General features: G+C 41.3%; 1 protein-coding gene across 1 annotated transcript in view; it reads right to left on the bottom strand.

Annotated features, from left to right (window-relative positions):
* The window catches only part of MEI4 (meiotic double-stranded break formation protein 4), a 133842-nt gene that overhangs the window by 77965 nt on the left and 29284 nt on the right, over positions 1-26593 (bottom strand). Inside the window, exon 4 of the mRNA XM_030558323.1 lies at positions 1146-1277. Coding sequence (XP_030414183.1) covers positions 1146-1277 — 132 coding nt within the window. The remainder of the gene's footprint in view (positions 1-1145; positions 1278-26593) is intronic.

The raw sequence follows: 26593 nt of genomic DNA, 5'->3' as shown, positions 1-26593 counted from the left end.
CAAGAAATCTTAAATTAATCTCCTATGAAATGAGTCTTGCCCAAGCCACAACCTCCATTCCATTCTGCTCTCCATATCTCATTCATTGCAATAATCTAATCTTGTGTTAACAAGGGAAGGAATAAGGGAAATTTGCCTCGTATAAATATTTTTATAGCTAGATAACCAAAGCAAAAGCCATCTCTGAAAGGAAAGAATGTAGCTTCCCTGTCTGCCAGATCATGATAAGCACATAGCTCCCTGGGTATCCAAAAAACCCGCCAGGTTGCATGTCTGCATATCCCAGCATTCAGGGATGCTGATACAATGTTTACCATCTCTTTCAGTTGTTTCTCAAATCCTGTAAGCATCATCTCAGTCTTGTTTTAACTACTTGCTCTACAGCTAGGTAAATCTCCTAACAGTGCACATCTATAATTTCTGTTAGCCAATTATAAAACTGCTCCACTGCACCAGCAGGGACAGAAAAGAGATATAAAATTCAGTGTTAACATTTTGAAGGCTTCTCAAGACATTCTTCCTCAGTAACCCTCTACAAGCCTCATGCATACATTTAACAGAAAGTATAAAAAGATGGAATCTGTGGGACAACATACAAGAACAACAGTCACAGATAAACAATTGCCCTTTGGGATCACTAAGAAAGAAAGCCACTCAAGAACAACCCAGTCAGCTTTAATGAGGGCCAGTAAACAAATAATACTTTATGCTCTATGGTATCAAAGATACCTGATCGATCTAAAAATGAATGCTGACCTCCATGAATCACTAGCAAAGGATCAACCACAGCCACCACTAATGCAGTTTCTACAGCATAAGCAGACCAAAACAGGTGTCAAACAGATCAGAGATATATTGTGCATGTATTTGAATTTAAGATATTTTGAGACTTGGTCCTAGTTTGGAAATTTCTTCAATTTGCTGATCTTTCACTTAAGAAAATCACACACTATTTTTGTAGAATGAAAAATTTAACTTTCAAAAATATCTGAAACTTGGTAGAAGATATAAATTTAAATCTGAACGTCAACAACTTCTGTGGATCTTTTTGTTATTTTAAATTATGTTAAAAAGTTGTACCATTTAAATAAGTATTATGGTTTACTTTGCTTCACAACAATATAAAATTTTCAACAGAACAGTACCTGGTGGGCTTGCTGCAACTCATCAGCAAATTGATTTACTTCGGATAACAGCAGAGATATTATAGACTTTCTTAATTTGTTGCACCTTCCCAGCAAAACAAGAGTGTGGGACACGAGATACTGCACCTGAAACTGAATAGAAGTATCTGTAAGTTCCATCTTTTCAACATCTGTCCAAACCTCTACTTTGTATGATCTCTTTACTTATATATACATACATACACACTTTTAAATTAAAAAACAAATATGTTAAAAGGAAGACATGGAAAAAAGAAGATACATTCAAAACTTACTTCTGACAGCTAAAAATTACATCACACACACACACACACACACACAGAGAGTTAAGATTTTAAATGTGAGGATCTTGGTGTCTTTTGGAAACGAGTGGGTGCTAGTGTGCCCAGGCTCCCCCACCTCCCTAGCCCCCAACCAATATACTTAAGTTTCTCACATTTAGTATCTCACTCTGGCTGTCTCAACAGGCTTGTGTGCTGTCCGTCAGGATACTGTAAGATCCTGTGAGGAGAGTAATGTCTTCAACACCTTATATAGTGCAAAGCACACTATCACCAACAATAATCAACGGCAGATTGTTCAGAACAGGCTGCTGACAAATCAGTATAAAAATATTGTGTGGGGACAGGAAGAAGTTGTACAAATTAGTTCACTGTGGGCAGAAAATAGTAATTTGCATTTCTAATCACACTTTCCATCTCAGGCTCTCAAACTGCATTACAAACATTAACGAAATTAGCCTTTACTTCCCCGTGAGTTAGTATTTAAGATTTTAAAGAAGAGGAAACAAGAGGTATAGAGCTTAAGATCCTACCAGAAACTGTGGCAGAGCAAAGAAGAAAACTCAGCCCTCTCAATTCATCTCTTGTTCCTTAAACACAAAGCCATGCAGGACAAGCCTCACTAAACCAAGAATGGCTATGTGGCCTCTGTGCATATCAAAAGTATACATAAATCACATTAATTTTACTGCCTTACACCAGACAACATAATATAGGAACGAATTCTTATAAAACCTTCAGAAATGGATGGTCATGAAGGAAACAATGAACTTCCACTTAGTAGAAGGAAAAAAATTATGGAAGTAGAAGAGAATGGAACATACAGTTCATCTCAGCATATTTTGAAAAAACAGATTCACAGAAACCAGTGAAGGAACAATAACATTTAGAGCACCTAACCAAGATTGATATCCCATTGTGTTAGGCACTGTGCAGAACAGTATATGACAATCCCTTTCTTAAAGAAAAAGCACCTGCAGTCTAAATAGACCTGACAGACACATAGTAAGGGGAAAGAAATATACATATGCAAACAGAGTGATGGTTCACAACCAGCATATGAGTGACATAATTGTTTGTTTGGTTTACATATCTATTTGGAGGGTTGTTATTTTCCATTTTATGACATTCAACCAATTATAGGACAAAGGCAGTTAAGGAAGGGAATTAACTAAAAAGGAACAACACAGGAATGGAAAGAGGACAATGAGGGGAGGGAGGCAACAGTGGTAGGGGAGAAAAGGAAGGAAGGATGGAGTGAAGAGACAGAGAAGAGCAGGAGAGAGATAGCAGCCAGCCAGTCAGACAGAGCCCACTAGAGCTGCAATGACGCAATCAGTCAAGTTGGAAGGAAATACCATACTGTTTTCTACCTTGGTCTGCCCTACACCACTTGAACAAGTTGTGCACATACATTATCATTCATTCTACCCCTCCTAATAGCCATAGTAAATGGGGGTAGCCATAGATTTAATTCCCGCGTATTGCTTTGTTTGTTTGTTTTTTGTTAGTTTTATGTATATTTGCAGTTTTCAAACATGATACACAGATTCTCATCTGTATATTTCCAGATCCAACAAAACCTGGTTGTCATAATACAATAGAACCTCAGAGTTAAGAACACCAGAGTTACAAACTGACCAGTCAACCACACATCTCAGTTGGAACTAGTAGTATGCAATCAGGCAGCAGCAGAGACCCTCCCACCCCCAAAAAGCAAATACAATACAGTACTGTGTTAAATGTAACTACTAACAATACAAAGAAAGGGAAAGCAGCATTTTCTTCGGTATAATAAATTTTCAAAGCGGTATTAAGTCAATGTTCAGTTATACACTTTTGAAAGAACCTTAACATTTCGTTCGGAGTTACGAACATTTCAGAGGTATGAACTAACTCCATTCCTAGGTGTTTGTAACTCTGAGGTTCTGTTGTATGCAAAACTCATTCATAGATTCATTCAGTAAAGTCACTTCTATTGTCACTAGAAACAAAACCAAATATCATCATCATCATCATCATGACAGTAGAAAATATACTGTAAGGTCCTCTTTTATGATTACATTTTCACAGATAACAAATGGAAACAGTATAAATATGAAATCTATGTGAGGAAAAGGTAATTAAATCTCCAAACAATTAAAATTACTTGGAACTTTATCATAATATTAAGAGATAAATCATAAAAAACTGGCAACAATATTATCTTAAAACTTTATAAAGCATGTGTGGAGTTGATTGCAAGCAGGCTGCAAAGTTATAGACTTGTCACAAAATAACATCTCATATCTTGACTCCTTCAGGATGTCCCATCACATCATATTACTTTACACACACAGTGACTAAAAAGGAAAATCATGCAGGAAGTAACCATCCATTGTTTTCTCGACTGTCCCAATGCGAGGCATAAACATGGAAGTGTAGTGAAGTGGTGTGGCTCCCCTCCAGCCCAGAGTAGGAAGAACCCAGCTGGAGGCCAGAGTGGGCGGAGTTAAAGAGCTCTGAGTCCACTCCTCAAAGGGTCAGGTGGCGGCCCGGAACTATACAGGCCGGCCCTCAGAGCTCAGTCAGGCCCCAGCAGCTGGAGCAGGCAGACGTCCCTCAGGGAGCTTAAGACTGGGAACCCCCTGCAACCCAGGGCAGCAGCTCAGACTGGCCTGAGCCCCCCCGCGCCCGCTACCTGGAGGAGCCGCCGGAGCTACCATGGGCCTACTATCCGCAGGAGCTGCCGGACCAACCACCCAGCCCCGGCCACGATGAGCCCATGCTCCTGGACCCTGAAGAGGCCAACGTCAGGACCCAGGTAGGCCCTGAGGGGGAGTACAGAAGTAGCCTGGGGGCCGCCGACCCCAGTCTGGCTGCAGCCTTACCGGAGCTTATGTCAGTATGGTGCGACCAGGATCCCCACTGACTGCGCAGCGGTTGTTAGCCGCTGCTAGGGCCCCGGACTGGGATGCAGTGGAGTGGGAGGGCCTGCGTCCCCCCTGCTGTTGGTGTCACTAGGCATAACCCTAGGTAACTCGGGAGGGTGGTAGACCACAAGTGTCAATGAAGCCCTCCTATTGTAGGCCTCAATGAACCAATGTTTCTCCACATTCAACACTTTGTGTAACCTAATGTACTAATAGCTGCAAAAATGTAATGTCAGCAGTTAGTTTTCTGATTGTAACAGCCAGTTGTCATGGGATATAAAGGAACAGACAGCTTGTTTTAGCTGTGCTTGATAAGAGGCATCAGCCTCCCAGCACCGCTTTAAGATCTCAAATAAACTTTGCTTGCTTCTGCACCCTGGTGTGTTTATTGGCGCTACGCACTCTGGGCAACGAACCACTGTTGCTTGCCTCCGGCACCCTCTGTGCCTGCAACAGTTTTGGTGTCCCTGGGTGGGCGGAGGCGAAAGTTAGCCTTGCCCGGATCCCTCCTGGAGGTCAACGGATCGCGGTGACGACCGATGCCCAGTGCACACTGGTGACTTCACCGGGGACTCGGCGGAGACGTGGTGTGAGCGACCCCAGAGGGCACAACGGTACAACGCGCTCGAGTAGTGGGGCGACGGTGAGGAACCAGTCCCTTGGATAAGATAGGAACAGTCCAGTGGTCTGGATTTTTGCCTGTTAGGACCTGGGGACGCCCAGTGTCACCCTAGGATATGGGGCAGGAACAGAGTACAGGCAGGGCACGGTGTACACCCTTAGAATGCATTCTAGCAAATTGGGAAGTGCTTGGATCAGATCCACCAACTAAAAGCAAACTAAAAAGTTCTGTACAGTAGACTGGCCTCAATATCAACTAGAGGACCAGAAAGGTGGCCACCGGAAGGATCACTTAATTACAACACGATCCTCCAATTACTCCTGTTTTGTCGAACGGGTAGCTTCTGAAGCTGTTTGTATGGAGAGCTCTTGTAAAAATCCCCCACCGTAGCTCCTGTTCTTCCCCGTCTGGCGGAGTGCAAGGATTCAAAAGCAGGTTAGGGATAGTGCAGGGACAAAGGAGGGACCTGTCTAGAAAGGGGACCCTATTTCCTAGTGCACTCTCTCCCTGTTGTAGCTAAAAAGCAAGATCAGATGCAGAATGGTACTGGGGGCCAGTGTGAGTGACTGTTACCGAAAGACGCCCAGAGTACCCTGTGAAGCAAAAGCTCATGACCAGGACTACTCTAACGCAAGCCCAGTAACTAGTGGATCTTTAGGAGGTCCGACCCATGGTGGGCTGACTCGGCCTGGCATCGTCTGGTGAGGAAGCTGCCTGGGTCTAGGAGTATGTGTACCCATCTTCCTTTCCCCTTTCCTTTCCGTGTGGGCTACTGACAGTCTGATCATCTCACTGCATGCAATCAGAGTAAGCAGCGCCATCTCCCAGAGACTAGCCGACGCTCTTTGCCGAAGGGAGGTATAGGAAGGTCGTGGCCATCCTCGTTAGCCTCTCCTGTGTGAGTACCCTGAAGGGAAAAATCCTTAGTTTATGAGCCGCTAGCGCAGACAGGACACTCTCCCTGTGTGTGTAAGTGGAAAATGGGGGGGGGGAGACAGTCTAAACATTCCACCTCACCCCTTAGGGTACCCCAACATATTACATGTACGTACATTATGGTTCATCAACCTGCAGGTATTTAGAGAATTGGAATATTTACACGCGTGAAAATTGATCTAAACAATGCCCACTAGAAGGTACTTCAATCTAGATAAGATCATACATCTAAGAGGAGCGTTTAATCACCAAAAAGCCCTGACACAGTGTGAGCAAATTTGTCTATTGAGGAAAGGAATGGGTTAATTTAAAAATCATCTTGGCCCAGGGATGGAAGGAGAAGGGTTGCTCTGTGTTCAGGGTCAGGAATCGGCGCGGACTGTTCTTGGTGCAGGGAGGGGCTGCTTTTGGCCCCAGCTGGCTGTGAAGGAAAAAATATAGACAGAGGAGAACCAAAGGCAATACAAGTTACAGAACTGAGATTACATTTGCAAAGCTTAACTGTCCAGTAAGATCCAACAGTGTGCCTTTGTGACCCCAGAGCTGTTGTGGCTTGGTGACACCAAAGAAGCCACAGGCAGCCGACCTGGACTGGAATCTCTGAAAGAGACGCCGCAGGAGATTCCAGAGTGTAAAAGAACAGCCCTCCCAAAAGTGGAAGCATGTTGAAAATTCTGGACAAGCTGTATACAGGATAATCTCCCATCCACCTCTCCCCCTTCTCTGAACATTATACACAGAAGTGGCCAGTCTGGATGTACGTGTGTGAGTATGAAAGGGACTTGGGGCATTAATATTTTCCTGAGTGATGTGGGAGTGTTCCCAACACTCTCCGTTGTTGTTTTATTATTTTATTAATGAAGCTTTAAAATTCAGTTATATGGTGTGTTTTCTTTATCTTCCCCCAACGATCCTGTAGTGTCAGCCTGACACCTGACACGAGCGATAGATTGGTAACAGAAATTTGTCACAGTTTGGTGAGCAATTAAGAAGGGGGGAGCCCTGCAGAATTTACACCATCTATTTGTTTTACCCTTGTTATTTTATGTTTGCTTTGCTTGATACTGTTGGTGTTATATGTTGAGAACTGCATGAGTAAAAGTGAGCCCTAATAGGATAAGGAAACGCTATCTGGTTCTGGTTCAGTTCTGTTTAATTGGTTACTGTTGTTTTTCTGCTCTGTTCATTTGGGCGTTAAGAGTGTGGGCGGAACTGAACCTCTCGTTCGTAATTCCTCGGAGTGGAAGCCATGCGTGCGAGGAAGCTCTGAGGTCGAATTGAGATCCTTCTGTCCCGTCCCCTGTATAGAAGTGGGAAAGCCTGGCTTAGACTGTAAGTTCCTCTGCTCTGTGTAATTCTCTTTTCTGTTTAAGTGTCAAACAGATGAATGAGTCTCTGGGTAAACCTTCTAAGAATAGTCCTTTAAATTATATGTTAAGTAAATGGCTTTTGTCCAATGGACCATGTGTTTTTGTCCAGGTGACAAACCTCACGAAGGAGGACCTGGGTAGTCTTCTGAGTAAGAATGTTTAAGGGAAAAGACCAGGAAGGGTGGGGGCTAGTTGAGAAGCCCACCCTCCTAGCTAAACTGGTAGTGGAACAAGTTGGTGCCCATGGAAGGGACGGTTCAGCAAGAAAAGCAGGATCGGGCCCAGGCAGGCAGGCAACAGAGAGAGAGATTGGAAAACAGGTTGGAAAACTTTAAGGGTGTAGTGGAAGGAAGGAGTCAGTAAGTGTAAACATAGGGATTTCAAATACCTAGGACTTACTTGGAATGGTGAGTTAAGTTGATAAAAGTGGCTGTTGGGAGACAAGCAAGTGATTTAAGGGAGAGTGAGAAGTTAACTCTGTAGTTGCTGAAGGAAACAGCAGTTGAACTTTGTAAAAATGCTAAAGAAAGTTCTTGGTGTCTGTGAAATGTTTGTAAATTCAGGCAAAGAAATTATTAAATTGCAATCATTTGGTTTGGCTATGAACAATTTAGTTAAATTAGCTGAAGAATGTATACAGTGTTATGTAATTGAAAACCTGAGCTGCCTAAGAAACAAATACAAGAAAATATGGGGTAATTCCTCTGTTTTGTCTGAAGTCAACAAGGGTATTAGTATATTTCAAGCGATGATTGTCTGCCCAGAAGGGGTGGGTAGACCTCTGTTTTTTTGTCTTTCAGATAACCAGAGAAAATTGATGCCAGCTGAACAGCATTCAACGTACCATGCATTTACTGGCACAATAGGAATTATGTTTTGTGTTCTATGTTCTGTCCTGTGGTGTTTGTCTTGTGGCCAGAATTGTTGTGTTTAATATTTTCATAGAATAGTCTATTTTAAAATAAAAAGTTAAATTAAAATGCAGATACTTGTCTTGTTCAACTTGGAATACAAAGTGTTTGGATAAATCAGGAGAATGTGATATACTAAAGTCTAATGCATTTCCTTAAGTAAGGAAAAGAGACTTCATTGGCCAAGTTGTTAATTGCAAAAATTGTTGTTAAAATTTGCATACCAACAGTCTTTGGAAGCAAAGACATGAAAAGTTAACCCACTCCCCATATTGTACATGGGATCTTTCTGGCTACCTCAGATTTCTAGCCAGAGGGCTGGGGATGGTGGAAGGCTATTGGACTAGAGGCTGTACTGAGTGAACTCCTCAAAGTGGATGTGCTTGTCCTGGCTTGTTGCTCTGTAATAAGGTTGTTTTAGTAAAAGGGTGTGTGTGGCATATATTAAATAATAAGACTAATGTACTGTATAATGACAATGTTTATGTCTTCATTTTTGGGAAAAACGTGTATAAGTAAAAAGTGGAAGTTTCCTTTGCAGGTTAAAAGAAGCCAAGAAGGGAAGAAGGACAAAAACCGGAATGAATTAACTAAAAAAAAATAAAATAACATAGCAAGCTCAGGTTATAGATAAGACACTGACTCCATTCAAGGACACTGCTCACAGTTAAGACTTGGCTAACAACCAGGAAAAGGAGGGCTTGAATTTGCCCACGCAGCTATGAGATTTGCAAAACACTGCCAGGCACTAATGAAATGTGTTAAGTTTCTTTTCTCACAGGTAAAGAAGTGCTACCCAAAGACCCTAGCAGCACTTCCACTCCTTGGAACCAGGAGACAGGATTGATGTAAAGGTCCACCAATGAAAGACTGCTCTAGCTCCACCCTGGAAAGGCCCTTATTAAGTCCTACTACCTACCAACACCATTGTGAAGTGCTGAAGACTGACTGCTTGGACTCAAGATTCTCACTGCAAAAAGACCCCTCCACATCGGGAGAATTCTCCTATTGATGCTTAGCCTATTTCTCCTTCTAGCTCCACTGTACCTTGGACAGTAGGGAAAAAGTACAAGGTGAAGTGCTAGTAACCTCTCCCTCGTCCACTGACAGATCTATTGTGCCTTTGAATTTTTCTAGAAGAATCAAAACCATTACAGGGTGATGTGCTAGTAACCTCATTTGTGGGACCCATGTTTGGGAATGTGGTATGTATTGGATTTGGGGGGTTATTCTACAGGCTGCGCCCTGTGTTTTGGATAAATCCTTCAGCATGTATAGCTCTCTCTAATTGGATTTTAAATAACAAGTACCCAAAGAGTTTGTTCTGCTACTAGAAATTTTACCCATATTGAAACCATTCCAGTGACTAATAATGTATGCTATTAATGGGAATGCCTTTTGACAGTACCTGAGAATAGTTAAATAACACGTGTATTATAGTACTACACCAAGGAAAGATGGTATTGAATATCACTGAGGCTGGGAAGGCATTGCAGTGGGATCTAGTATGTTTAGGAATTTGGGATTTCCTGAATGACAAGCTGATGGCCATTCGGAGTGATCTTGAGTACCAGACTTGGCCCACTGCCCTTACAGATGCATCAGAAATACCATCTGATCTGTGATCATGAAGACATACTTGGACACTTTCTGGGTGGAAGTGTGGCTTCCAGAGCGGGGTGTGCGCCCTTATAGGGGATGGATGCTGTACTTAAGTCTCAGAAAACACACAGGATATTAACAAGCACATCCTGTCAGTCAAACAGGCTTTTGAACAGTGGAAAGCCCAGGAAAGGGAACCCACTATTTCTGATTCCCTCTGGGACTGGTTACCCAGCCTGGGGGGGGGGACAAGTGGGAGACATTACTTGCCTCCTGCTAACTGGTGTGGTGTTGTGTATTGTTACTCTCCTCTTGCTTGCTTGTTGTAAAGCAGTCCAGCTCCCTAGAGCTTAATCACGTTATCTTTTCAATGTGAGAACGCTCAGCCAATAGTTTGAGTATTCTCAAAGGAGGGAGTTGTTGGTGTCACTAGGCATAACCCTAGGTAACTCGGGAGGGTGGTAGATAGACCACAAGTGTCAATGAAGCCCTCCTGTTGTAGGCCTCCATGAACCAATGTTCCTCCATGTTCAACACTTTGTGTAACCTAATGTACTAATAGCTGCAAAAATGTAATGTCAGCAGTTAGTTTTCTGATTGTAACAGCCAGTTCCCTGCTGTAACACACTGGAGCTAAATTGAAGCAAGTTTCAAGGCCGCTTTTAGATACAGTATACATGTCTCAGCAGTGGAGAGGGGGGAGGAAGGGGGAAGACAAAGGAGTGTGTGAGAAGAGAATGCTGCAGCTGGACAGAAGAGGGAGGGGACACGGGGGATTGTTAGTCAGCAAGAAAAGTTCTCATGGGATATAAAGGAACAGACAGCTTGTTTTAGCTGTGCTTGATTTGAGGCATCAGCCTCCCAGCACCGCTTTGAGATCTCAAATAAACTTTGCTTGCTTCTCCACCCTGGTGTGTTTATTGGCGCTACGCACTCTGGGCAACACATCACTGCTGCTTGCCTCCGGCACCCTCTGTGCCTGCAACACTGCCACTCCTCCAGGGGTGGCATACTCCCCCTCTTCCTGGCCTGAAGAGGCTGAACCCGGTTATTGTTGCTCAGTCCTACCCAAGGGCCTGAACTTCCTGACTCAGTATGTGCTGCCCGCCATGACCTAGGGTCAGGGCCTAACTGTTACTGTTGCTCAGCCCTGCTGAAGGACCTAAGCCCCTTGCCTCCACAGGGCAGGCGATTGCCACAAGGACTGCCGGGCTATTTCCCGGAACCACCGATGTGTAGTGAGTTGGTGTGGCTCCCCTCCTCCCCCCGGAATGGGTCGAGCCCCGGATCCACTTGTGTACAGGAAGATTTTTTTTTTTTAATAAAACACACACCCCACACATCCCAAACAATACTATCACTAGTTGAACAGCATAAGAGTATCTCCTACTGAGATAGGATGCAAGTATGCCAGAAAGTTAGTATGTCTACTTCATGCAAGACAAAATGATTCAATTTCCATTAACAATTAAGTCAATGTAATTGTAATTTGAGATCATAGGCACGATGATCTTATATGGCCTTAAACCAGGACACAATGATATGTGGCATTTGTACAAGACATCATTCACAATGCTATTGTTGCACTTTGCAGGAATAATTTAGACAACTACAGTTCTGAAAGATTTTCTGGTGTATCCACTAATAATATATAACTGGAGCAGCACTTGTATGTGGATCATTCTGCCTTCTAGACAGCCTATTTAATCCCTGTAAATCTAGATAAGGTTAAGTACGTTGCAAATTGTTACACAGAGGTTTAGGCAATGCCACAATCAAACATGTTTCACATTTTTAGCATATAAGTCATCTTGACTGACTTCATTTCTCATTTTTATGCATTAAGGCTGGATACATATTTTACAAATTCTATATCTTTTAGAGTATAACTTTGAGCATGTTAGCAAACTAACTTGCCTTTGGCAGTCAAGAATACTAAACCACCATGATTTCCAATGTCATTTATTTCAGGCTATAAAAAGTCAATTTCTGTATTATTTACACAACATGTTCTATCAGCCTAGCAAATATTTCTTGGGATGGAAAAAATATAAAAGAAATTTTATTAAAAAAAAAATCTTATTATCTACAACTACAGGCACCTCAAATACTACCCAGCATTTCATTTCTAGCCTTAATACAGGATTCCAAGTCATTTTGCTTTAAATAATTAGTCATTGCCAGTGCTGTATTCTGATATCTCACTAAAGTGGCCATCTTCAATGTGAAGCTTCAACTGACATTTGACCATAATCCTCCGATTTATTAAACTGGCTTTGAGCTAGAGTTCCAGTAAAAAACAGACTCAAAACCAGTGTGACTGGTCAGAGGGTTCCCCACAACATAGGGAAGAGCCACTATAGCAACTCCTGTGCTATCTGTCTCCAGTACCTGGTGCAGCAATCGTGGCTGGGAAACAGAGTGAACAGTTGGTGAACCCTTGTGATCTCTGGGACCACTAACAGCTTGCAGAGTTTAGAGCATGACTTGTAGTTACAATGAACATTTGTATATGAAGTTGTATGATAATTTCCTTATATACTATTGGATATGGGTTGGTCAAAGCAGAGGTAATGTAAACATACAGAATTCAGGTCTAACTTTGTACAAATCAGGGTGGATAAAAATCAATTTTTTTAAATCAAAAAAATCCTCCAAATATTAATGATTAACCTGTTGAATTGGAGATAATTCACCTCCCAATGACTTCATAAATATCTGCTTCAGTTATCCTTGGTAAATGAAATAACCAAACAATCATTCATTTTCTGATATAGCTGTAAAACTAATCTGAAAAGTTTTCAAAATAAATCACTTAAAATATATAGTATGTATCTTCTAAACATGAAATCTACATCTATCTCTGAGTTGTGAAGAATATGTATTAAGGTTATAACACCCAACAAGAATACACTTTTATGTAGAAATCTATGATTAAATCGAATCTTCCTGACTAGTGATTTAAATCAATTTGATTTAAATCAAACCCACCCTGATACAAATATGTAGCTAATCTATAAAGTCCCACTTTATGAATACCATTTTGTTAACAGATATAACAAACAATAGCTTTTTACTTTGTGGCAGTTCGCACATGTCATAAACATGTTGGTGTCACCAGGTGTAACTCGGGAGAGTGGTAGACCACAAGTGTCAATGAAGCCCTCCTGTTGTAGGCCTCAGTGAACCATTGTTCCTCCACGTTCAACACTTTGTGTAACCTAGGGTAACCTAATGTACTAATAGTTGCAAAAATGTAATGTTAGCAGTTAGTTTTCAGTTGTAACAGCCAGTTCTCTGCTGTAATACATTGAAGCTAGGCTGAAGCAAGTTTCAAGGCCACTTTTAGATACAGCGTACATGTCTCTGCAGCAAAAAGGGGGAAAGGGAGGGCGAAGACAAAGAAGTGTGTGAGAAGAAAATGCTGCAGCTGGACAGAAGAGGGAGGGGAAAAGGGGGATTGCTAGTCAGCGAGAAAAGTTCTCATGGATATAAAGGAACAGACTGCTTGTTTTAATCGTGCTTGACTTGAGTCAGTCTCCCTGCACCGCTTTGATCTCAAATAAACTTGGTTTGCGTCTCCACCCTGGTGTGTTTATTGGTGCGGCACACCGGGCGACGGACCTCCCCCCCCCCCGGCTGTTGCTTGGCCTCAGGCAGTTATCTGCGGGCAACAAACAGATAGTTAAGGGTTAATGTCTCTTTTGCCTGTAAATGGTTAACAAACAGGGAACCAAACACCTGACCAGGGGACCAATCAGGAGACAAGATACTTTCAAATCTGGGTGGAGGAAAGCCTTTGTTTGTGTTTTTTGGGTTTGGTTTTGTTCTCTCTGGGCTCTGAGAGTGACCACACGAACCTACAAGCTCTCTAATCTTCTATTCCAATTTTGTAAGTACAAAGGTAGAAAGGCGGTATAGTCTTTTTATTTGTTTTTTCTTTATTTGCAAATGTGTATTTGTCTGAAAGTAATTTAAATTGTATTTCTGCTGGAGGAGGCTGTTTCTCCAATTTCTAGAAGCTGACATACCCTGTAATATTCCATCTTGAATTTACAGTGATTTTCTTTATTCTTTTTTTTTCTTTTATTAAAAGTTTTGCTTTTAAGACCTGTCTGATTTTTCCCCTTGTTGAGGCTCAAGGGAATTGAGTCTGTACTTAACAGGGAAGGAGAAGGGAGGGGGAGAGAAAGGGGGGGGAACCCACCTGATTTCTCTGTGTTGTGATTCAAGGAGTTTGAATCACGGTGATCTCCTAGTGTACCCAGGGCGGGAAAGATCTGGGAGGAAGAAAGGAGAAGGGGGAATCCCTTTGTTTAGATTCACGGAGCTTGAATCTGTATCTCTCTCCAGGAGCCCAGAGAGGGAACACCTGGAAGGGAGAAGGGGAGGGAAATGGTTTATTCCCCTTTGTTGTGAGACTCAAGGAATTTGGGTCTTGGGGTCCCCAGGGAAGGTTTTGGGGGAGACTAGAGTTTATCAGGCACTCTACTCTAAGTCCTGATTGGTGGCAGCACTACAGGATCTAAGCTGGTAATTAAGCTTAGGGGAATTCATGCTAGTACCCATATTTTGGACGCTAAGGTTCAGAATTGGGAATTATACTATGACAGCACAAGTAGCAGTTGTATTCAGTAAGTAGTGGCAAATGATCTATGAGAAAAATCTGCAATTACTGTTTAAAACTAAAAGATTAAAATATCACTGATGCAGATATAGGAAGAAAAATAAGCAAACTGACTGTCATGGAATAAAATAAAGCTTTGAAGAGATCTAGCTTTTCCCTCAATAAGTTGATGAATGCTGAGAGTCACTGAACCACTCTCTTTAAATTAAACAGCAAAGACCATCACCTACTTGCTGATTTCTTTCCTGGCACTGGCCATTAATAATTCTACACAAAACCTCTGGTCTGATTATGTTAAATAAAGTTTAATTCACTCCACTCTGTTATTTACAATCCTTGGAAAGTTAAAAAGGGACTATACTTGGAATAAAGCAGATTTTGCTACCATTTGTCCCAGATAATTCTACAATATATTGGGGGTCTACTATTGGAGCAGCACAAACAAAGTTTACAACATTAATTAAAAGTTGTCTTACAGAACAGATTCCATACCCTCAAAATAATTCTATACTTCAATGAAATTCCATCTTAGACTTAAGGTAACACCACATACCTCTTAAACATGGCAAATGCCACCTGAATCAGTGAACACTGAGAAACATGATTTCAATGAGAGTTTGACCTACTTTAGGAGCATAGGACTAGACCTTTGATGTTGTCTTTCTCCAAAGAACATATAGGCATACCGAACATTTTTTTAAACAATTAAAATGTTAATATCAACTTTTTCCTTCAATTCCTCACTCTTCTCCCTTCTTATTTTTACCTTATACATTTTTTCCAAAGTTTATAAAAGCTACTGGAAAAAAAATCTATACAAATGTTTTTAGAAATTCTTGTCTTGATTTCCAGAGGCATTGGACACCCACAGCTCCCAGACTTCAATGAATCCTGCTACCAATGTAGCTAAATTCTAGGGCTGTCAATTAATCACAGTTAACTCACATGAATAACTCAAAAAAATTAATTGCAATTAAAAATATTAATTGTAATTAATCACACTGAACACTAGAATACCAATTGAAATGTATTAAATATTTTTGGATGTTTTTCCACATTTTCAAATATTGATATATTAGAATATATCAATTTCATTTACAACATAGAATACAAAGTGTACAGTGCTCACTTTATATTATTTTTATAACAAATATTTGCACTGCAAAAAGATAAACAAAATAAATAATATTTTTTAATTCACCTAATACAATATTGTAGTGGTTCTCAAACTTTTTATTTCATGGACCACTTGAAAATTGCTGAGGGTCTCAGCAGATCACTTAATGATCTTTCCAAATGTTGTTTATACCGTTAGCTAACTATTGTGAAGCATGTTGAATAAAAGCACTATATAAAAAAAATTTGTTTTTGTTCTACAAATAAAAGCACACAACTCATATTTTAATATCAGTAGTCTTACCTTTCTAATGCAATGGATGTGCCCTCTCCCCCCCCACCACAGCAGCCCCCGAGCTGGGGCTAGGAAGGAGGAGGGTCTCTCACCCGCCAGTACAGTCAAAGATCTGAGGCTAGGAAGGAGAGCCATCTCTCCCCAGGAGCCGCAGCCCTGGAGTTGGGAAAAGTCTCCTCTTTCTTTGGCCACCGCAGCCCTGTACGTCCCAAATTCCCCCACCCCCTTTTCTCACCCCACTCCCCCTATTCCCCCCAAGGCCACCACTTCACCTTATATGTGCGTCTTCTCTAGGCTCGAGGCACCTAATTAGTGGAGTCACACCTGCATGGCTCCACCTAATTAGGTGGGTGGCCCTTCATTCTCACATGTGCAGCTGCCCAGGCGCGCACCTTAGAGGGAACTATCCATGGACTACTTGAATGGAGCTTGCAGACCACTGGTAGTCCAGGGACCACAGTTTGAGAACCTCTGCTGTAGTGCAATCTCTGTATCAAAGAAGTTGAACTTACAAGTGTAGAATTATGTGCAAAAAACCTGCATTCTAAAATAAAACAACCTAAAACTTTAGAGCCTACAAGTCCACTCAGTCCTACTTATTGTTCAGCCAATTTCTAAGAGAAACAAGTTTGTTTTACATTTATGGGAGATAATACTGCCTGCTTCTTAATTACAATGTCAACTGAAAGTGGGAACAGGAGTTCACATGGCATGTTCTAACCAGAGTCGCAAGGTATTTACGTACCAGATACGCTAAAGATTCATATGCCACTTCATGCTTCGGCCACCATTCCAGAGGACATGCTTCCATGCTGTTGACACTCTAAAAAAAATGTGTTAATTAAATTTATTACTGAACTCCTGGGAGAAAATTGCCTGTCTCCTGCTCTATTTTACCCACTTTCTGCCATATATTTCATATTATAGCCATCTCAGATGATGACCCAGCACATGTTGTTTGTTTTAAGAACATTTTCACTGCAAATCTGACAAAATGCAAAGAAGGTACCAATGTGAAATTTCTGAAGATAGCTACTGTACTCGACCCGAGGCTTAAGAATCTGAAGTGCCTTCCAAAATCAGAAAGGGATGAGGGTGGAGCATGCTTTCAGAAGTCTTAAAGAACAACACTTTGATGCAGAAGCTACAGAACCCGAACCACCAAAAAAGAAAAATCAATCTTCTGCAGGTGGCATCTGACTCAGATGATGAAAATGAACATGTGTCCGGCGACATTGCTTTGGCCAGTTATTGAGCAGAACCCTTCATCAGCATGGAAGCATGTCCTCTGGAACAATGGCCGAAGCATGAAGAGGCATATGAATCTTTAGCCCATCTGCACATAAATATCTTGTGATGCCAGCTACAACAGTGTCACGCAAATGCCTGTTCTCACTTTCACATGACATTGTAATTAAGAAGTGGGCAGTGTTATCTCCCTTACATGTAAGTAAACGTGTTTCTCTTAGCAATTGGCTGAACAGTAAGTAGAACTGATTGGACTTGAAGGCTCTAAAGTTTTACATCATTTTATTTTTGAATGCAGTTTTTTTGGTACATCCAAAATATTTAAATAAATGGTATTCCATTATTAACAGCGCGATTGTGATTTTTTTTAACTGATTGACAGCCCTACTAAATTCCCATTTACTTCAATTGCTACAAGATCAGCTTTCAAATTTATAGACTCAATCAGAGAATCACAGAAATGTAGGGCTGGAAGGGATCTTGAGAGGTCATCTAGTTCATCGACATGCACTGAGGCAGTGGCTAAGCCACACCAAGCATGTGTTTGTCTAAACTGTTCTTAAAAACCACTAATGACAGGGATTCCACAAACGCCTTTGGTAACCTATTACAGGAATTAAATATCCCTATAGTTAGAAAGTTTTTCCTGATATCTAATCTAAATCTCCCTTGCTACACATTAAGCTGATTACTCCTTGTTCTACTGTCAGCAGCCATGGAGAATACTTCATCTCTAGCCTCTTTATAACAGCCCTTAAGAAATCTGAAGACTTACCAAGTCCACCCTCAGTCTTCTTTTCTCAAGATAAAACACACCCTTTTTACAAAACAAAAAAATTCCTCATTGCTCAAGTTTTCTAAAACTTTTATCATTTTTGTAGCTTTCCTCTAGTCTCTCTCCAAATTTGTCCACATCTTTCCTAAAGTGTGGCACTCAGAATTGGACACAGTATGCCTCACCATTGCCAAGCAGAGCAGGACAATTACTTCCTGAGTCTTACATATGACACTCCTGTTAACACACCCGAGAATGATATTAATCTTTTTAACAACTGCATTATGTTGGTTGACACGTTCAATTTGTTCACCATAACCCTCAGATTCTTTTCTGCAGTACTACTCCTAGCCAGTTAGTCTCCATTTTTTATTTGTCCATTTGATTTTTCCTCCCTGAGTGCAGTATTTTACACTTACCTTTATCAAACTTTAATCTTGCTGATTTCAAAACAATGTTTTCAATTTGTCAAGGTCATATTGATTTCTAATACCATCCTCCAAAGTGCTTGCAACCCCTCCCAGAAACATGTCATTCACAAATTTTATAAGCATACTCTCCACACTATTATCCAAGTCATTAATGAAATACTGAATGGTAACAGACCCAAAATAGACACCTGCAGCACCACACCAGCTATATCCTCCCAGTAAGACAGCAAACCATTGATAATTAGTCTAAGTATGGTTTTTCAACCACTCATGTACTCATCTTAGTGTAATTTTATCAAGACCTCATTTCCCTAGTTTGCTCATGAGAATGTCATGTGAGACTGTGTCAAAAGACTTAATAAAAACCAAGACTATGTCTACTGCTTCCTCCTATTCACTAGGCCAGTGACCCTGTCAAAGAAGGAATTTAGGTTGGTGTGGCATGATTTATTCTTAACAAATTAATATTGGCTACTGCTTATCATCCTGTTATCCTTTAGGGGCTTATAAACTGATTGTTTTATAATTTGTTCCAGTGTCTTTTCAGGTCTCAAAGTTAGGCTGACTGGTCTTTGTTCCCTTTTTAAAGATAGCTACTACATTTGCCCATCTCCAGTCCTCTGGATTCTCCGTGAGTCCTTGAAGATAATCCCTAGTGGTCATCTGAAGGAATCAGCTAGATGACTGTGTTTATTAACTGCATCAATTCCTAATTATATAACATGAGTTGCCATTATCAAAAAGGTATATTCAAATATAGTCACTGGTCCACTTTTAGGTAGATCTAGGCCACCAACATTACAAAAATATCACCCATCTTAAGACAACTAAACTCACATTACCATCTTCACTGATGTCTTTGTATGTAATTTCTTGTCTAGAAGATCTATAGACGAATAAGGGATTTACTTTCCACTCAACGCTACACAGTATTTTCTTGGGAACAATTTTTCATAATGTCACATTTATTACGTCAAGGAACTGTTTTATGACAGATAGACATTACAGTGTTTAGGGATCATAGCTCTTGGAATTAATAATAAATGTGGGTATCAGTCAAATAAAATCAAATGAGCAGAGAATAAACTCCTCTCTATTGAGGAAAACATTTTCATGTATGATAGGAAGCAAATTGGAGTCTTTTTTCCCAGAGTTAAAAACAGGTATAGTTAGACCCTACAAAATGCTGGGAAGCTGAAATGGATTACATTAGAGAGGATATAATCAAGGAAGTAGATACTTAAGAAAGGAATAGAAAGTGCTGAGTACTGAAATTGAAAGATTTAGAAAATATAAACAGACCATAAAACACAGGCTGCACAGAACAAAGCAAAACTGCAACATTATGAATTTCACAGAGCATCTGTCAAGCTACTAGTGCAATAATTAAGTGAAAATTCAGCTGGAATTTCTGACTTAGAAATAATCCATGGAGTACTTACCTCATCTCTTACATCAACAAAACCAGCATTCTAAGACTAAAGGCCTGTATAAATATGTTGCTCCTAAAAAAGAAAAGTTTGAGACCACCTTCCACATTACAATGACAAAATTTTCGGAAGAAAACTGAAAATTCAGAACAGCGTATTACATCAGATGAAGAGAACACTTTAAATCTGAGAAAATCAGAAAGAATACCAGTTGGTCTCTGGCTCTGAAACGCCAAACCTCAGCCCATCTCCATTTTTTTCCAATAGAGTCCCCTAAAAGACAACAGAATGCAGACACTGCTGTCCTCCAGTAGCAGCGTGCAACATCTCATCCAAAAGGGTATGCTGGTATAACATTTAGATGGTGGAGGTAGAGAGGCAGCAGATCCCTCCCATACAGGGTTGTAAGCAGCACCATTCCATGCACACACCCAGACATGATAATGCTGCATAATTATCACAACCACACCAGGAAAATATGGCGGCATTTTCCTCACATGGTAAAAACTTCTGTGTTCTAAAAGGGGTGAAAGAGAAAATAGTTGGGCTAAAGAAAAAGACAGAACTATGGACCATGTGACTTGTACAAGCACCATAACATTGCAGAACTATGCATACAGATTAATTGTGAGAAGGAAGCCACTAGAAGCAGCACATTAGCTGAGCCTGAGAGGCAGACTGACTGACCTCCCCGATCCCAGGGACTCCTGTAATCTGATATCCAAGCATCTCAGAGATTTCCCTCTACCCTCAGCTCAGCACGCCTTCAGAACTCCTAACGGCCAGGTGAACACAGTGTAGAGCTCTCTGATCCTATAGCCCAGAGGTAGGCAAACTATGGCACGGGTGCTGAAGGCAGCACGCGAGCTGATTTTCAGCGGCACTCACACTGCCTGGGTCCTGGCCACTCATCCGGGGGCTCTGCATTTTAATTTAATTTTAAATGAAGCTTCTTAAACATTTTAAAAACTTTATTTACTTTACATACAACAATAGTTTAGTTATATATTATAGACTTATAGAAACAGACCTTCTAAAAACATTAATGTATTACCGGCACGCGAAACCTTAAATCAGAGTGAATAAATGAAGACTCAGCACAGTACTTCTGAAAGGTTGCCGACCTCTGCTATAGCCCTTTTAGGCGCATGACTCACAACTGGCTTCCTTGAGCTAGCTGTCTCCTTCTTTCCCACTCTCACAGTTCCATATCTTGATTCCTGTGCCCAGCCCTACATTTTCCAGACTGCAGACTTTTTAACGACCACAGCAGCTGCTTAGTATAACTTTTATTGGACTAACTTCTTTTGGTGAGAGAGACAAGCTTTCACCAACAGACATTGGTCCAGAAAAAGACACTACCTCACAATGTGTCTGCATTCTGTTGTCTTTTAGGGGACTCTATTGGAAAAAAATGGAGGTGGGCTGAGGTTTGGCGTTTCAGAGCCAGAGACCAACTGGTATTTTTTCTGATTTTCTCAGATTTAAAGGGATCTGCTGTCTCTAATATTCTGGGACCAACATGGCTACAAATGCAAACATCATTGGCTAAATAATAAAGTTATCTACAAACAGTGAACATAAATAATTTCATCTTTCAGTGGCCTATTCATGGATCATCTTTTAGTTCAGTCAGGAAATAATGGCAAAATGAATTTGTCCTTAAATATTCAAATTGATATATTATAAAATTCAAACTATTACATGTCTTTTATTAGTAACAAAAATATAAAATATACTGAGCTCACAAAAATATACAGTAAAAGTAAAAGAAACAAGAATCCGTTCAGCCCGTTCTTGGGCTGGATTAATGGTTTGGATCCAATAAAACTTATGCTGTTAGGAATCTATCAGGGTTTATTTTTTAAATGTACTGGCAAAAAAGTTATTGGACTTTGGACTTCTTGGTATTTCTTTACCACAGGAAAAATCCCAAGATATGAATTATTCATTTTAGAATTAGTTTGATCAGACTGTATTCAGATAACTCCTTTTCAGAAAGAGGTATCTGAAACTCAGAAATATTAACCAGTAGCAAGTTTCATAAAGGCAAATATTGTGAGTACTAGCACAACTCATGTTTCAACTCTGCACGGTTATCCAAAAACAAGTGCACTACATCAAAACCTAAGGGATTGTGTTCATACTTGTATGTTTGACTGATATACACCTTTAATTCCATAGAGACGCTGCACCTGAGTGACTAGCTATGTTGGTATTCCTAAACACTAATTGTAACACTTACTTTTCTAGTCTTCTTTTTTGGTTTCTCCACTTCACTTACTTCGATTCACTTGTGTTGTCCTTTTAAAATTCTCACTCTTACAGGAATAGTATTAATTGTAACTGTTCTTTTTTACCATTATTCTTTTATTAGCTTCCACCTTGCCACTTGCTTCCTTTATTAATTTTCTCATTATCTTCTTACTGTAACTCATTCTTCTATTGTCATTTAAATATTATGCTATTTCTCTTCTAAGTTTCAACTCCTTGGCATACTTTACTCCATTTTGCTCATATTCTTCATCACTGTAACACTCAAGACCTCTCTCCCTCCCCCTTTTTAAAACTCCTTCTTGTAATGTTTGAGGTCTCTTCTCTTCATCTTTTCCTAAACACAATATTTTATTCTCCCCCAGGACTACCTGTTGAAGGTGTGGTCTTTTGTTACCATTTTGCAGTACTTTGAATAAAACATACTAAAATGTAGCAAAATATACAATGCTGCACTAGAAGACAGTGCTGGGCTGACACTGCTGGCAAGGAGTAGCTCTGAGCCACTGCAGGTTTCATAGAGAGAGAGATTGGCAGCTGCTCCATGGTCAACAGTCAGGGCTCTATTCTACGTCCTCCCACCACGACCACCTTAGTCCTAATGTATGGGACATATCAGCCAGAGGAAGGGAAGGCAAGAGAAGGTGCAATGTGCTTAAACATTCTAACCCATCCATGTCTGTTTAGGTAATCCTCTGGACCACCTCACTGGATTTGGTGATTGTTTTTAGAATGTGGTGTTTTTCATAAACGATTACTATTTAACTTGAATAGCTATCTCCAAAGGAGATTGCTTAGAACATTTAACTGTATTTAACAATTAGCAGACTCAGCCATTACCTCTCTCGTACCAGATCACAAGTCTGGCAAGAACTCTCAATATTCCTATGACATAACTGTTGTTCTGTTACATAACTGATGTTCTAAAACCAGCCAAAATGTGCTGCTTCTCAATTGTAAATCCTCTTGGGTCTCAATTCAAGGAAAGAGAAGGTTACCCACCTGTAACTGGAGGTTCTTTGAGATGTGTGGTCCCCATCTCTATCCCACTGTGGGGTTATGCAAGTGCACTATGCATCCGGAGCCGGAGAATTTGAAAATAGTGTCCATTGGTCCATGCATGCACCCTGGCTTATCTCAAGCCTCGGATACAGGGATTAAAGGGTGGGGTGGACCGACTGCTTCTCCACTTCCTTTTCCACTGTGAATCAGAGATGTTCCAAAGCAGAGGGGAAGGATGATAGGCAGTGGGATACAGATAGAGACCATGCATTTGGAAGAACCTCCAATTACAAGTAAGTAACCACTTCTTATTCCGGTGATGGCCCTTATTATATTCTACTGTGGGTGACGGATAAGCAGTACCTAAGCAGGAGCAGAGTGCTAGCAGGTATACAGTAGAGCTAAACGAAAGACAGTCATTCCAAAGGAGACATCAGCAGAAGAGTTACAGACTACAGCACACAGTGTCTCGTAAACATGTGAACAGAGCCCAAGTGGCTGCTTTAGAGATCTCAAGAAGGGATATACCTCCTGAAGCAATGACATAGTCACTGCTTGTGTTCTCATGGAATGAGCTCTTACTCCATGGGGGTTGGGGGAGGTTCAATAGTTGACAGAGTAGAATGCAGCCAGAGAACCATATGTAGATCCTCTGGGGGGGAGAGTGCTTGTCCCCTGATTCTTTCTGTTATTGCAATGAACAGTCTTGGGGACTTCCAGATTGGTTTTTTTCTGTGTAAATAAAATGCCAAGGCTCACTGGACACTGAGGGCATGGAGTCTCTGTTCCAATAAAAAAGGATGCTGTTTAGGGAAGAACATAAGTAAGTGGATTGGTTCAAGTGAATTTCTGAAACAACCCTGAGGGTGAATTTGGGGTGTAAACATAATGAAATCTCATCTTTATGGAATACAGTGTAAGGAAGATCTGCTATCATCGCTCCAAGCTCACCAACCTTGTGGCTGAGATGATGGCTACACGAAATGTGACCTTCCTGGAGAGAAGGGACATGGAGCAGGAGGCTTGGAGTTCAAAGGGTGGTCTTGTGAGTGCAGAGAGAATAAGGTTCAAGTCCTACTGAGGGGCAGATTTGTGAATAGGCAGGAAAGTTCTGATTAGGCCCTTCCAAAATCTTGAGGTCAATGGGTGAACGAAGACTGAGTGGATGGTACACACTGACTGCTGCCAGGTGGACTTACAAGGAGCTGATGGATAGGCCTGACATCTTTAGAGAAAATGATACAGTCTAAAATGAGAGGAAAAACAACGAGGAGTCCTTGTTGCACCTTAAGGACACCTCATTGTTTTTGCTGATACATACTGATACAGGACACCTCACTGTTTTTGCTGATACAACACGGCTTCTACTATAAAATGAGAGGGATATCTGTATTTTCTGGAAGAACATTCTTTTGATGTGCCCAAGAAGAAAAACATTTCCACTGAGTCAGATAATATCATCTTGGGGAATACTTCTTAAGTTGGAAAGTATGCAGAACATGAGCATTCTAAGGATGGTGCCCATGCAAAAATCAAACCATGAGATGAAGCAAATGCAGATCAGGCTGATTGATCTTACTGTTCTGCTGTTTCAGAAGTTCAGGAAACATCAGGAGGAGGATTGGTACTCAGCATGACATGCACAGAAGATTTGGGAACCAAAATGGTTGGGGCCAGTAGAGAGTAATCAGTATAACCAGTGCCCTCTCCTATCAGATTTTGTGTAGAATTCATGGTAGAAGCAGTAATGGAGGGAATGCATAGTTCAGGTTATCTGACCAAGAAAGAAGTATAGCATCACTTTGAGAGTGGTGACATAGAACTTCTCTGGAGCAGTATGCAATGCATTTTCAGTTTGCTTTAGAGGTGAACAGATCTCTGGTTTGGGTTCCCCATAGACTGAAGACATTGTGCAGCACCAAGTCATGGAGATCTCGCTCATGGTCGACAGCAATAGGTTTGCTGAGAGATTCCATGAGTGTATTTAATTTCCTGGGAAGATAGTGTGAACTGGTTGCTGATGCACCAATTCCACAAGCTAACCGCAGTCACACACAGGGAAACAGGATTCATTCCTCCTGCCTGTTGATGTAGAAGATGGTGATGGTGTTCTCCAACAGTATCAATGGTGAGCATCAATGAATGGAAGGAAGCTTTGCATGCCTTCCGGACTGCTCGTAACTCTAAAATATTTATGTGCATTCTGGATTCTCGGGGCATGCAGGTGCCTTGTTTTTTCTGGCTGTCCATGTGGTCTCCCCAACTGAGAAGAAATGGGTCTGTGGTAATGGTCCTGTCTGGAGAGGAATGAGGGAGAAAGAGACACCCACGCATATCGGGCAAGGATTCATCCACCAGAGTAGGGAAGAAACCATCTTGGCAGGGATTGTTATCATGGAGCTCATGGGGTGGTGGTTCAGAGAACATATCAACTGGAGCCATGCCTGAGGGCAACAAAAGGTGGAGTTTTGCAATTGGCATGACATGAGTGCATGAGGCCATATGACCTAGGAGAGATAGGCATGTCCTGACTGGTACTCAAGGATTGTTTGTGATCTGGGCTATAATGAAGCTCATGGTCTGAAACCTGTCTGTGGGCAAGTAAGCTCTTGCAGTGACTGAATCCAGGGTGGCCATGATAAAGTCCAAAGATAGTGTGGGTGCGAGAACAGTTTTTCTGGCGTTTATACTGATCCTCAGGGAAGAAAGGAGGTAAAGCATCATTAGAGTTGATACATGGGCCTCCTGGTGTCACATGGCAACAAGGAGCCAATAGTCTAGGCAGAGGAAGAAGAAAGAGACCAAGGCATCTGGGGTGAGCTGACACTATTGCTAATACTTTAGTGAAGACTCTGGATGTGGTCGCTATCCCAAAGGGGAGTGCTCTGTACTGAAAACAGTCAGAGCCCACCACATATCTGAGGAAGCATCTGAGAGCAGGATGAATATCGACATGGAAGTATGCGTCCTTCATACTGACAACGATAAACTATGTTCTTTTTTAGGAATGGTATTATAAAGGCCAGGATAACCGTACAAAACTTGAGTTTAAAATGAAGTAGTTGAGGTCGAGGATTGGTCTTCATCAGCCCTTTTTTTGGGTATAAGGAAGTAAGACAAGTAAAATCCACTCCCTTGGTATGGAGGAGGCACATGTTCTATCATCCTCATAGTCCACATGAGGCTACAATGGAACACAGATAGGTGATCTGTGCCACACAGCCCTAGCTGGCTCCATTATAGCCTCATTAATGGGGAGCGCTATTTTGCCTGGAGGATGTCTTAAGAGTTTGTGCTTGGATTCCTGAGCCTCCAAGAGGAATCTGAAGTTCACCAGCAATTCTATAAAAATGATCATAGAACTGCCTGAGAACAGATGGCGTGGGAGAGGGAAACATAGGGGTTATCACCTCATCCAGAGATGAAGATAGCAGTTCAGAAAAGCCGCTAGATCCAGTGCATCTAGGTCTTCCGATTTCGAAGGATCAGGGGAGGAGTCAGAGTGCCTTTTTCAATGGGAGGGGTGACTCTAGCTGACCTGACTGACTCTGACTCTGGTTTCAGGGCCCCCAATATGGCCAACAGGAAGGGTCAAAGG

This window comes from Gopherus evgoodei, chromosome 3 (genome assembly GCF_007399415.2).
Source record: "Gopherus evgoodei ecotype Sinaloan lineage chromosome 3, rGopEvg1_v1.p, whole genome shotgun sequence".
Lineage (NCBI taxonomy): Eukaryota > Metazoa > Chordata > Testudines > Testudinidae > Gopherus > Gopherus evgoodei.
Note: the sequence above shows the minus strand (reverse complement) of the source record. Positions and strands in the feature narration are given on the sequence as shown.